Source organism: Electrona antarctica (genome assembly GCF_951216825.1).
Source record: "Electrona antarctica genome assembly, chromosome: 9".
In the NCBI taxonomy this organism is placed as follows: Eukaryota; Metazoa; Chordata; class Actinopteri; order Myctophiformes; family Myctophidae; genus Electrona; species Electrona antarctica.
Window position 1 is genome coordinate 14,874,258 of NC_136790.1, and position 12,608 is coordinate 14,886,865.

General features: G+C 43.5%; 1 protein-coding gene across 1 annotated transcript in view; it reads left to right on the plus strand.

Moving 5' to 3' along the window:
- Positions 1 to 2,506: 2,506 nt before the first annotated feature.
- LOC306929507 (dihydropyridine-sensitive L-type skeletal muscle calcium channel subunit alpha-1-like) overlaps positions 2,507 to 12,608 on the plus strand; it is an 84,272-nt gene continuing 74,170 nt past the window's right edge. The window contains exons 1-3 of the mRNA XM_079510055.1: positions 2,507 to 2,679; positions 3,943 to 4,244; positions 9,342 to 9,447. Coding sequence (XP_079366181.1) covers positions 4,057 to 4,244; positions 9,342 to 9,447 — 294 coding nt within the window. The 5' untranslated portion in view covers positions 2,507 to 2,679; positions 3,943 to 4,056. The remainder of the gene's footprint in view (positions 2,680 to 3,942; positions 4,245 to 9,341; positions 9,448 to 12,608) is intronic.

The following is a 12,608-nucleotide window of genomic DNA, read 5'->3' on the forward strand; positions in this document are numbered from 1 at the left end:
ACTGTACTAAATAATATGACATAATGTAAGGTGCTAATAAAGTGACCATGTGATTCAGGGGTGACAACATGGATGAAAAGGTTATTCACAGGGATGACCTGAGCCAAGAACTTGAGAACCAGAACCACTAATCTATAGATCCAGCATGGCTAATAATGTGTGCCTGTATGAATTCAGGACTCTGGTAGGAAAGGTGGACTTTTAACTTACATTGGCGCCACCCAGTGGAACAGTCTTGACACTGCAGTCAAACTGACTTGACAAACCTGTGAACTTTTAAGCAGTGAGAAGTCAACACAAAATTATGGCTGATGATGGAAAAGATTACTGTTGACTTTGAGAAAGGGTTGTTTTTGTTTTCCGACATCATCTGTGATGTCTTTAGTGTTTATTTAATGAACTTAGTTGTATGTGTCTGTCATGTTGATTTTATGTGGAACGTCACAACAGGAGACAGACAGACAAGTCCTGGACTTTATTGAGTTGTATATATCAGTTGTTTTAACCTGCACGCTTGTCGTTGTGTATGGTTAATACTCTGTAATAAATCACACATAAAAAGATATCTGAAGTTGCCGTAGCTGTTGCCCCTATACTATAATACTATCATGTATTATTTCTGAGAGTGTACAAACAGAGTTACAGAGACACTTTTGGATTTGTGTAAAAATGTGTAAAAGTCCCTTTCCTCTCTGAAGGTAGAAACGATTTCATATACTGTCAGAGGATCACATAATTAATTGTTACTTTGTTAATGCAACTAATGGCTGAGTATGGTCTCTAGTTGTGAGTACTGTCTGATGTGATAATGAATTAAATTGGTATTAATTGATTAACTGGTATCAATTAATTAAATTGTATAAATTGAAGTGATATGTGAACTAATAAACTGTTTTTTTGTATGACGGATTTGTTGTTGTTGTTGGTGGTGGTATAAAATGTTGAGGATGTGTGTTTTCAATGAGTCTAACATTCATGATTAGAAGGACAATATCAGTCACCAGAAGCAGGGACGTGTGTTTTCAATAAGTCTAACATGGTTAACATGGAGTTTGAAGTTTGAGGGGCAGGGGCCTGTCTGATCAAAAGATAATGAAATACATTGAATCAAGCTATTTAAACACTTGGCATGCACACAGATGTCAGCACAGACCATGGGGGTGCTCAACGTTTTTCAGGCCAAGGACCTCTTTGCTGATAGAGAGATGAAGCAGCTAGGGACCCCTTATTACATGGGAACCCCCATACATACAGTATGAAGCAGCCAGGGACCCCCATTACATGGGAACCCCCACTACATACAGTATTGGATTCAAGTTAATGTGTATTTTCAGACATTTAACGACTTAAACCCTCAATACTTTGTAAACGTGACCTTTGGCTCAATACTTTGTCTGCTCTTTTCCCCTGTACACCAAAGCTCTTTGCCGGAAATAGCCGATCTAGATCACATCAACGCTGTGAGCTTGTAGATCTGCTATTGTAAGTCCCTATCAAACAAAGATTTGGCGGCCCCCATGTAGTATCTCTGAGGACCCCCAATAAGGGGTCGTCCCGTACCTGTTGAAGACCCCTGGTGTAAGACGTTAAAGCCGTGCCAGAAGTGTTTCAAAGTGACACCCTTTGACTCAAAGAGTTCGACATTAAGGTGATGAAAACACGAGTCTATAAGTGCGTCCCGGAGCCTTCACAGCTCCAAAAGGCATGGCAGGAATTCCAGCGGGCCAATAAAGAGTCTCCACAGGGCCAGACAAATGCTTCCTCGAACCACAGCGGACCAGCAGCTCAAATATGTCGTCTCAAATGTCCCCTCTGTGCCCTGCCCCCCCCCCCCCCCCGTCCCCCCCGCGCCCCATGGGAGCCATACAGGCTCATTGTCTATATTTATTCTCTGTCCCGAACGGCATGCTTCACACATGCAGGGAGGGACAGAGACAGAGGGAAATGACACACACACACAGACACACGCACGCACGCATGCACGCAGACGTTTGTATTGCTGTACTTCATCAACATTTTAGAACAGCATAGATATAGAACAATGCAGAAAAGTGTGGAAAAAAGCGATGCATTACAGTAATTGTTAAGTTTGTACATGCTGTTTTCCAGTGTGTGACATTGTTGCACGACTAAGGAAAACTAAGAGAAATCTCCAGCCTTAAACCTAACTGCTACATTTCTAACACCAACCTCAATATTTTCCTAATTGTACACAAACTCTACACCATTCAACATGGTCCGTCTATTCTGACCTTATAGTATAGTATAGTATAGTATAGTATAGTATAGTATAGTATAGTATAGTATAGTATAGTATAGTATAGTATAGTATAGTATAGTATAGTATAGTATAGTTTAGTACCACACACAAACAGACACAAACGCACGCACGCACGCACGCACGCACGCACGCACGCACGCACACACACACACAGGGGGAGGGGGGTCCCAGTCATTTCGAGCGGGACGGAGAACCAGAGAGTATGGGGGAGTCACATACAGTGTTGACCACTGAAAGAGCTGCTATGGGACAAAGCGCCTACTCTTGGGAGATGTCTCCTGAAGGATGAAGGATCTCAAGTGAATCGGCCCGGGACTAACTATAACTTTTTGGAATACTTTTCGTATATTTTCTTATACGCTGTGAGGGGAATCCTCACACAATAGAAGGTTCCAGAGGTGAGACTGGTCTTTCAGCAGCTCAGAACGCAGTACCATAACCTGGTTGGAAACACCTTCCGCCGAAGAGAAAGGTTATTATGTTTTTTTAATTTTAAATTTATTTTTTAATTTGCTATCTTAGATAATGTTGTATTTGTTTTAGTGTTAGTTTTCAATCATATAATATATGACATGCCAACATCCAACTGTGAGAATCAAGCATTTATTCTTTTCCCTTTTTATGATCCCCCCCCCCCCCCCCCCCCCCCCCACCCGTGTTCTGGTGAATTTTTTGATACTTTTATCAGGATTACTAGCATTAGAAAATGATGTCTGCAGGCGTTAAAATATGTGAAACAACTATCCACACCATCAACAGTCGGCTACTATGGTGCTAAAAAATCACACTTGTGTGATAGGAGCCCTCAAAAATAACCTATATGTTCTCACAAAAAAAACACATGAACATGCCATGCAATGCCACATGCTTAACAAGTAATTTGATAAACCGACAGGGGGCTTTGAGGCCCACGCATACTCCAATTTTAGGTGATAAGGTGACCACCGAAACGGTGGTTAGTAAAAACAGAGAGATGTGTTCGGGTGAGTGCCGAGTCGCTTATCACCGCGGCGTGACGCCATGTTGTAGTTTTTCCCAACCACCGTGGTGGTCACCTTATCCTTATCACCCAAAACTGTATGCGAGTATGCGTGAGCCTTTACAGCCCAACTTAGTTGTACTGTAGAAATAGAGTGCCGAAGTCCTGACGTCACTCGCTCATCCCCTCAGTTCCCCTGGTTCACGTAAGTAATTTCTCTATGGAGAATAACATGGGGTCATCTTAAAATCGTTTCATATAAGCATTGTGGTCGAAAAATAAACAAGCTGTCTCAGCGTTATTGTCGGGGAGGTGTCTCTGTGTTGTTTACAACAGTCAGTCGCTCATATATGATACAGTCTGTTTCTAGCGAAAATCTAACTAATTCAGTAGCAGTAACAATAGCGTTTTCTCTCAGTCAGTTGATTCTTCATATACATATGAGTGAAGTGGCCTGGATGATATGTTTATTACCCTTATATTTGGCGATCTAAAACCCCCCTATGGAGATTACAATGCAAATAAAAAGTACATGAACCTGTGGATTTGGGCCCTCTACCGATATTGACGTCAGACTTCGGTGCTCTATGCGATGGTGAAACCTACATTAGAATACCTTTTGCTTCAGCTGGACTTTACAGACCTTTATATTATGAAGTTATCTCTGTCCCCTCTCCGCCAGCCCGCTGCTATCCGACGGGTCGGAACGGAACCATTTACGGGACGCCTCGTTTCGACGCATTCCCTGTGACTTTCGACACCGAAGTGACAGTGACACGTGTGCGACCTCTCCAACATGGCGGACGCCAGCAACCCGCCGCTGTCCTCCTACATCATGGACGAGGAGACGCTGAAGCGGAAGCAGAAGGAGAAGCTGAAGAAGCTGATGGCCACGGGAGGAAACCCGCGGCCGGCCCGCTCCCTCTTCATCCTCACGCTGAAGAACCCCTTCCGCCGGGCCGCCATCAGCATCGTGGAATGGAAGTATCCTTCAAAGTCAAAAGTGTCAGTGCAGTCAAAGTGTTAACAGAGGGCAGAATTTAGACCTGACATCGAAATAAAGAAAAAGTCTTCTGAAAGAATATATATTCAAAGATTTGTGCCGCATTTTCACGATTTTTCAAAAATAGCAGACCTACAAGCTCCTAGCGCGCCACTTGGTGGCGCGCTATGAGCTTGTAGATCTGCTATTTTCCAATAGCTAAAGTATAACGGAATGCTTGAAACACCAAAAGGCGTTCCCGCCCCAAAATGGGTTAACAGAGGACATCATTTATTAAGACATTAATACATGACATCATATCGGTATCGGAAATATCGGCCTTAAAACAATGCAACATTGGTATTAGCCGTAAAAAGTAAGTACCTCAAAATTGTACTTGAGTAGATACTTCATTACTTGCCAGTATTGTGTAATATAAGTAGCTGCAAAATCTTTGTGAGTTTTAGTTTTTTCATTAACCACTTGTCTTGAACCCTATTATGACCCTACCCAGACCCTATTCTGCAGAGCTTTAGCCAAAGATTCCCTAAGCTTACAAATGAAGCCTTACGCTGTGAGTTTGTAGATCGGCTATTTCTGGCAAAGAGTCTTTGATGCAGAGGGGGAAAAGAGCAGACTAGTGTCTAGTACAGAGTGAAAGGTCAAGTTTACTAAGTATTGACAGTTTAAGTGGTTCAAATTCTGACAATACACATGAACATGAATCCTCTCTCTCTCTCTCTCTCTCTCTCTCTCTCTCTAATTTCTAGTGCCGTCTACGTAACAAGCTATAAGTCTGTTTAAAATACTATCTAAGTCTACGTAAAGTGCTATCTAAGGGGCTAGGGCAAGTGCTACGGGCCATGGTGGAGTCTGAAGAGGTGGGTTTTCAGACTACGGCTCTCTCTCTCTCTCTCTCTCTCTCTCTCTCTCTCTCTCTCTCTCTCTCTCTCTCGCTCAGCTAAGGGGTCCTTGAAGACCCCTTATGTATAAGCCGGGGTTTTAGATGTACTTTGTCACTTGGCAGCATTGTGTAAGGGGTTTTGGTATAGGCTGAAGGTCTTTCTAGAGGATGGACAGCTGTCCTCCCCGGTCACTCGCTAAAAACAGACATGCTAAGCTATCAGGAATGCTGACTCACAGCCCAAAACCAACAGTTAAAACAATGTTACTGCGCCATACCTAGCATGTGATGTGTTTTAAATGTATATTATATTTATATTGTCTGTGGACATACAATAATAATAATAATGTTATAGCTTCTGGCCAACAGCCTACTTACTGTAAGCAGACTAACAATATCCTGTTATGTGAACTTCACTATACTTAAACCCAGCCAAGACGTTTCATATTTCAACAGTCAGCAGAAATATACTGTAGTCATAACCTCTATGAATGTGTTCTTGGAAGTGGGCCTCTTCCTTACTTCCTTCACAGGTGTTATCAATGACACTAATGAAGGCTCTGTTCCCTTATGGTCAAACCAATTAAGCCCCCAGCTGGCTATCCAACTTTGAAGCTGCCACTACCTACTGGCGAAATGTGGAATTGCAGCACTTTCATGGAGGTGGACGGACGTTCATGACGTCACGTGCGTAAGCCCGGACCTGGCTAGGCTATAGGCTAAACTTACGCTCGCTCGAGCCATTGAGTTATAATTATACTTCCGGCAGTCTTCCGGGTGCTTCAAAACGCCACTGAGCAACTTCCACTGAAATGAATAGCGAGGAGAGGGGGTCTCAAAGTGTGGCCCAGGGACCGCCATGGTTCCTTGAGGGGCTTCCAAAAGATCCATTACACGTCTGTAACTCTGAGGGTGATAAGGTGGAACAAAGTGGACCCCTAAGGGTTACGGGTCCAGAGATATGGGGCCCTTGAAATTAAATAAGTAATGACTCAAGTAATGTCTTATTATCTTATATTGTATCTTATGGGGCTTTCTGTAGTCGCGTTTGCACTCTCTAGTCATGGTGCGGTGGGGACGAGAGCGGTGTCCCATTGGCCGTGGGGCTTATTGTCCCATTGGCCATATAGGGCCAGTCTGTCTCCAATTGGCTTAGAGGCCAGCCAATCATGAAAGTCTCGCCACAACTGTACATCGCTACTAGATCACGTGACTAGACTAGGAAGTCTGATCATTGATCAGCTCTGCAAGCTGCAAAAATCACACCCGTGTGAAGTGAGGGGCGCTCTTATACATCATCACATTCCGGCCAATCACAATTGCCGTCCTCACTTCTCAGTGGCCAATCACAATAAGCGTCCTCACTTTTCTGCCCTCCTATAGCCTATTCTTTTTCAACGATGTTTGTTTAGGAAAACCCCACAGACAATAAAGAGAAATCTAATGTTTGTTTTGAGGACTTAAACAAACATTAGCACCCGTTGCTTAAACCAACATTATGTTGTACTTGATATTACAATTGATAAGAGTGCCCCTCACTTCACACGGGTGTGATTTTCCAGTCCAATCCGGCTAATCACTTGTGGCGTCCTCAATTTTCTATCCTCATTTTTTATTGTCAATTCCGTGCTCAGCCAATCAAATCATTGCTATGGGGTACACACACGCAGTGACGCACAGTCGCACTCACAAAGCTGGGCATAGGAGGGGCTAGCTGTTGGAAATATATTTACTTATATGCTTTTATACGACGTTCATATAAAAAACATAAATTAAGCAGAACCCGTTTGTAAATCCGTCAAGATTTGAGTGAGTTATGACTGTTTCTGTTTGAGCTGCCATTGAACATACTGTACTGTAGCCCCGAAGTAAGATGGCTGCCGGGTGAACGACGTCAGAAACTCCGCCTTGAGCCATCTAGTGTTTATATATATCTATGGTTGTCTCTGCCTGACACATCATGTCCCAGGCATTAATACTGTAGATCACGTCAGTTGTTGATAAACGTTCATTGGCTGAATAGATAGTTCATTTCCGCAATATCCCACGGTGGTGCTGGTTGTCGAGCACTCATTGGACCAGCACATGGATGATGAGACTGGTATCGTGACATCTTCCTTGGTTCAGTCATTGAGGGCCATAGACCGGGAAAGCACAGAGGCTGGCGTTGCTATGGCAACCTGAAGATAACATTCTTTCCCTGCTAGCTGTGAACTCTCGACAGAGAGAAATACTCCTATCTACTTTCTCACTAGGCACCAAGGTCAAATACATGTCTCAAATCAAAATAGGCCTCTCAGTATGCGAGTTAACTTGACTGGGGAAAGTCTAATAGAGACAGTGAATCTGAACTTGGCGTCAGGCAACCCATAATATAAGTATGATAAAATAATATAAAGGATAATATAGGTCTGAGATGATTAGGCACGTGGATGGTGACATGACATAAATAGGATAAGGAGAATAACCCGGAGTAAACAGGCAGTAGGCTATGAGTAAAATGATGATAAAAGGGCAAGATGACAAAATATGACCTATAAGGAACACGGTCTGGGCCAAAGTTCTATCTGAGTTGACCAACAGAATATGATGGAGTGGCCAACTTGACATGACGTGTAAACAACATGTCAGAATTTATATAACATCTTCCATCCACAAAATAACAGATCTACAATAACTCAAAATTATCCATCACTAGCAACCCTCAAAAAGGTTTGCGACTGCCCTACATTAAATGGAACAGAGCCTTAATTATAATCATTGGTAACACCTGTGAAGGGAATTGTACTTGTGCAACTCAAAGAGTCTACAAATATATAAGACCCATTTGAAGTTAATGATATGATCCAGAAGGAAGCACGCACATCTCCAGAAATTCTACAGGTGCTGGTCAAAAATATACGTACAATGAAAAGGAAGGGATGTCGGCACACTGTTTCACTGCTCCCAGGAAAGTTATTTATTGGTACAGTACCAATAAATAACTTTCCTGGGAGCAGTGAAACAGTGTGCCGACATCCCTTCCTTTTCATTTGAAGTTAATAACACTCAGGAAATTGACAGTAGACACTATATAGACACATTCAATCCAGTAGGCAAAAGTGAAATTGGAGGTGATGACACAAAGAAATGACCACTGGGCAGATATAATTGGAACTGGACCACATATATGTACTAATAATCTAGTAAGGCTGACGTCTATATGGGAATGACTATAGAGGGTATGCGCGTGACATCATCATCAAACCAGGAAGTTATGCAGGAAGGCCTACTGAGTGGCAAAAAACTACTTTCTGGCTTTGACAGCCCATACATCCACACAGAAAAGTCCTATCTGATTGCATTAAACAACGTTAAACAATGTTAAGCTCACTTTGCATGTTGCTTTGCCACTCGATTTGCCACTCGATGTGCCATTCACTTTAAGCATGCGCATACTCTCTATTGCAGGCCGGGTTCACAGTTGGACAGGTCATCTAATGTTGGACCATGTGAATGTAGGTCACTGGAACACAATGATGCAAGACAGGTGCAGGGCTGCTTCTCAGTGCTGGACAATACAAAAAAAGTATGCATTTAATTCAGTTATTCAGTAATGTACTTGAGTACATGTTTTGACTATCTGTACTTAACTTGAATAGGCCTATACCTGTTTTGTTTTTGGCAGCTAATGATTTTCATTCCACAACAAGTTCAACAACACAAATCTTACCGTTGTTTCTCCCCCAATAGAGGGTATGCGTGTGACCGGAAGTTATAGGAATGCCTACTTGATGCATAATTGTCACTCCCCTAATCTCTCTCCATGTTTCTCATCTCTCTCCAAAATATATCTATCAAAAAGGTTCTCTACGAGCTTGTAGATCTGCTATTTTTGAAACATCTTGAAAATGTGGCGCAAATCTTTGAATATATATTCTTTCAGAGCGAACGTTTTTAACTCAAATCTTTGTTTCTGTCCCTGGATTTTCAGATGGGGGTCGGCTGACAATTACATGTATTTTTGGAAATGTTTGAGAATGACATGACATGACGTTTTCAGAAAACTGTCATGATTTAGACATTTTGTAGAATCGTCCTCAGGTCTAACTAAGAAGCGATGACAGTAGCCTTCATTCCATTGGTAGCTGATGTGTGCCCTATATTGACAGCCTTCATTCCATTGGCTGCTGTGTTTCCTATGATATACCTCCAGACCGTTTGAGATCATCATCCTACTAGCTATCTTTGCTAACTGTGTGGCGCTGGCCGTGTACCTTCCCATGCCTGAGGAGGACAGCAACAACACCAACAGCAACCTGGTGAGTTCACCATACACACTGACAGTATCATCCCATGCCTGAGGAGGACAGCAACAACACCAATACAATACACACTGACTGGTAGTCCTGCTGTAGCTTCCCAGCCAGTGGGACCCATGTGGTTGCAATGCGGGCTACATGGCATTGGTACCAAGTGGGCATGGGCTTGAAATGGGCAGATTATGAGGGTCCCAATTGGCCCTGCAAATTGTCAATGCCTCAATGCCTTATTCCGAAAGGTAAATGGTGCATTTATACAGCGCCTTTTATCCAAATCGCTTTGCATTCACTCATCCACACACCGACGGGGGAGGAAACCATATGCAAGGTCATCCGGAGCAGTCACGTGCACACGTGGACATCATGTGCACACATAGACACAAAACATATGTCACATTCACTAGCAAGGACCACACCCCCAATGAAGTTTAACAGATTTTATTGCTGGCAGGGGATGAAACAGATCATGAACACAAGTTACACAACATGGGAAAACATGACATTGAGGGTGGCGACGGCCACCGACGACGAACTTTAAGCCGAGATGGGGAGGCCTCGGGGGTCCGGCATGCGCCCGGGCACGGCGGACCCCCGTCAGGGACCTGTAAAGGAGAGGGAGAGGTTAGAGAGGAAGTAGGATGAGCAGTGGGGTGGGGGGGAAGGGTGACGAAAATGAGAACGGGAGGGAGAACAGTGGTTAGGAGGGCTTTTATATGTGGCTGGAGGTGACCTGATTGGAGGTGGCTTGATAGGAGGTGGATGTGGCCGGATTGGAGGTGTGGTCCTGCTCCTGAGCTTCAGCTGTGAGCTCCATTTGCGACACGTTGCGAGCCAATGTTTAAAGTGGTTCAACGGATTTTGCTGCTGTATTAACCAATTTCGCTGACAAATTAGTATTCTCTCTCAAGGACCCCTGGGGGTTCCCCGGACGGCACTTTGTGAACCACTGGTCTCGACGAAGAAATATCACAGATGAATAATTATTCTAAACCGCTTCGGCTACATTTTTGAGCCATAATAGGCTTCTTTACACTATACCAACGTTTTGTAAACACTGGAATAAGACAGACATTATATATCATATTTTCATCTCTCTCTAGTTAGTACAACTTTAGGGCAGTATTATGCGTGTCTTAAGTACCAGGTCTTGTGACTTAACTTAAGACCTGGAGGCGTGGTCAATGCCATTTGGCTATTCTGAGTGGCCAAATGGCATTGATCACGCCTCCAGGTCTTAAGTTAAGTAATAAGACCTGGTACTTAAGACGCGCATAATACTGCCCAAAGTCTTTAGGAATGCGTGTGTGCAAATGTCACACGGGTCCCATGTGAAGGTCCTCTCATTCACAGTCTCACACACAAACAAACATCTAGCTACAGTATGTGACACTGAGGGGTTTGTGTCACACTGGGGTCAGCAGGTCACTGGTTCACGCCGGTGGCCAAAGGCACTCCATCGCATGTGTCCGGTAAAAATAAACCCACTACGATCTGGCTTCAAAGGTGTCATGTCACTATATATCCATGCCTGTCACCACCTGTTATGATGACACTGATGTCTTACGGAGGTACAGCAGTGTGGCTTAATACCAAGCGTGTTCATTCTTTTGATATAGTTTCAGTCATAATATGCCAAATTCCAATACCCCAAATCTCGGCCACTCGCTCACTCACTCACACTTGGTCACTCCAGCATGGTGGTGTTATTGTAGCCTGGTTAATAAACCAGACCGAATCAGCCGTTGGCAAAAAAATTTGCCTACCAGCGGATTACGGTCTGGCGAGGCTCAGTAGCACGCCTCTTTCCTACAACCGAGAACAGGTCGGACCAATCGGGACACGGTATGCAATATGGGCGGGCTTTGGTACAGTGACGTTCAATGCTTGAGACCTTTGACTGACAGTAGCTCTGACCAATTGCGTCAAAGAGAAAATGTTTGAACCCGCCCCCCGGGAAATGAAATCCAAGTGGAGCCAGCCCATACTAATATACCGCGACAGTGTTGTGTGATATTAGTCTGGCTTATTAGCCAGGCTAGTGTTATTGGTGAAATTGGTGACCTGCTGAAATATGTGACAATCGTGTAGACAATCACCACATTAAGGGTGCGTTCGGAAATGCACCCTGAACGCACTGGTGTGCTCTCTTGTCGTTCGTTTATACAGTGTGAATGCGTCACAGCTGTGGTCGTACGTAAATAAGGCACACTGAACGCACTCTGTGACCACCACACTCAACAAACTGACCACATTCCCGGTGCGCATTTCCGAACGCACCCAATGTCAGTGTCCGGATGTAAATTGTTGCAGTTTGTTTATTAGCAGAGTTCAACTTTGCTGTATTTATAGGCCTCGTATTTAAAGACCTCCATGTAAGTTGTGTGAAGTCCAGAAGATGGTCACATATTTCGGCAGGTCACCAATTCCACCATGCTGGAGTGACCGAGTGTGAGTGGCCGAGATTTTAGGTATAGGGATTTGGCTATAGTCTTTTTAATTACATACATAGAATAGTACATCTATAAGTGACGTGTAGATCTGCTATTTTCACGAGTTTGGGAATCTCGGGCAAATATCTAATTTCTCTTGCTGGTCTTAATCAAGTGTAACGCCCGGGATTCGAACTCGGGCCTCCCGTGTGAAAGTCCAACATCTTAACCATTAGACCAAAGGGATATCCCTCTGGACCAGGGGAGATATTAGACTTTTGAGGCCATCAGGCAGAGGCTCTGAGCCACTCTGCTACACAGCCTAAAACAACAGTTAGGACAACTTGCATGGCCTGTAGTTCGGCTTACTGAGGTGACGACAACCTGAATGGACAACATGCCTGTGCCGTGACCACTGTCACCCAAGCATCTCATATGTGGGGCCTTGTTTGACACCGCAGCACTCAAACACTATAAGCCAAAACACTGGGTCGTGAGTGACCCATTTGTAGTTCGCGCCGGACACATTTGGGTTGGGTTGATATATTTTTTTGTTTCCTACTTTTAAAAATAAGCAAACATTTGCATGAATTCAAAACAGATTCAAAGAGGGTTTGCAGTAATTTCATGAAGAAAGAAAAGAAAATTCCATAAATTAGAAAACAAATGTTTATTAGTAGTGACAAATCTACAAGCTTATTATTAAAAATATATATATACTTCTAAATGTTG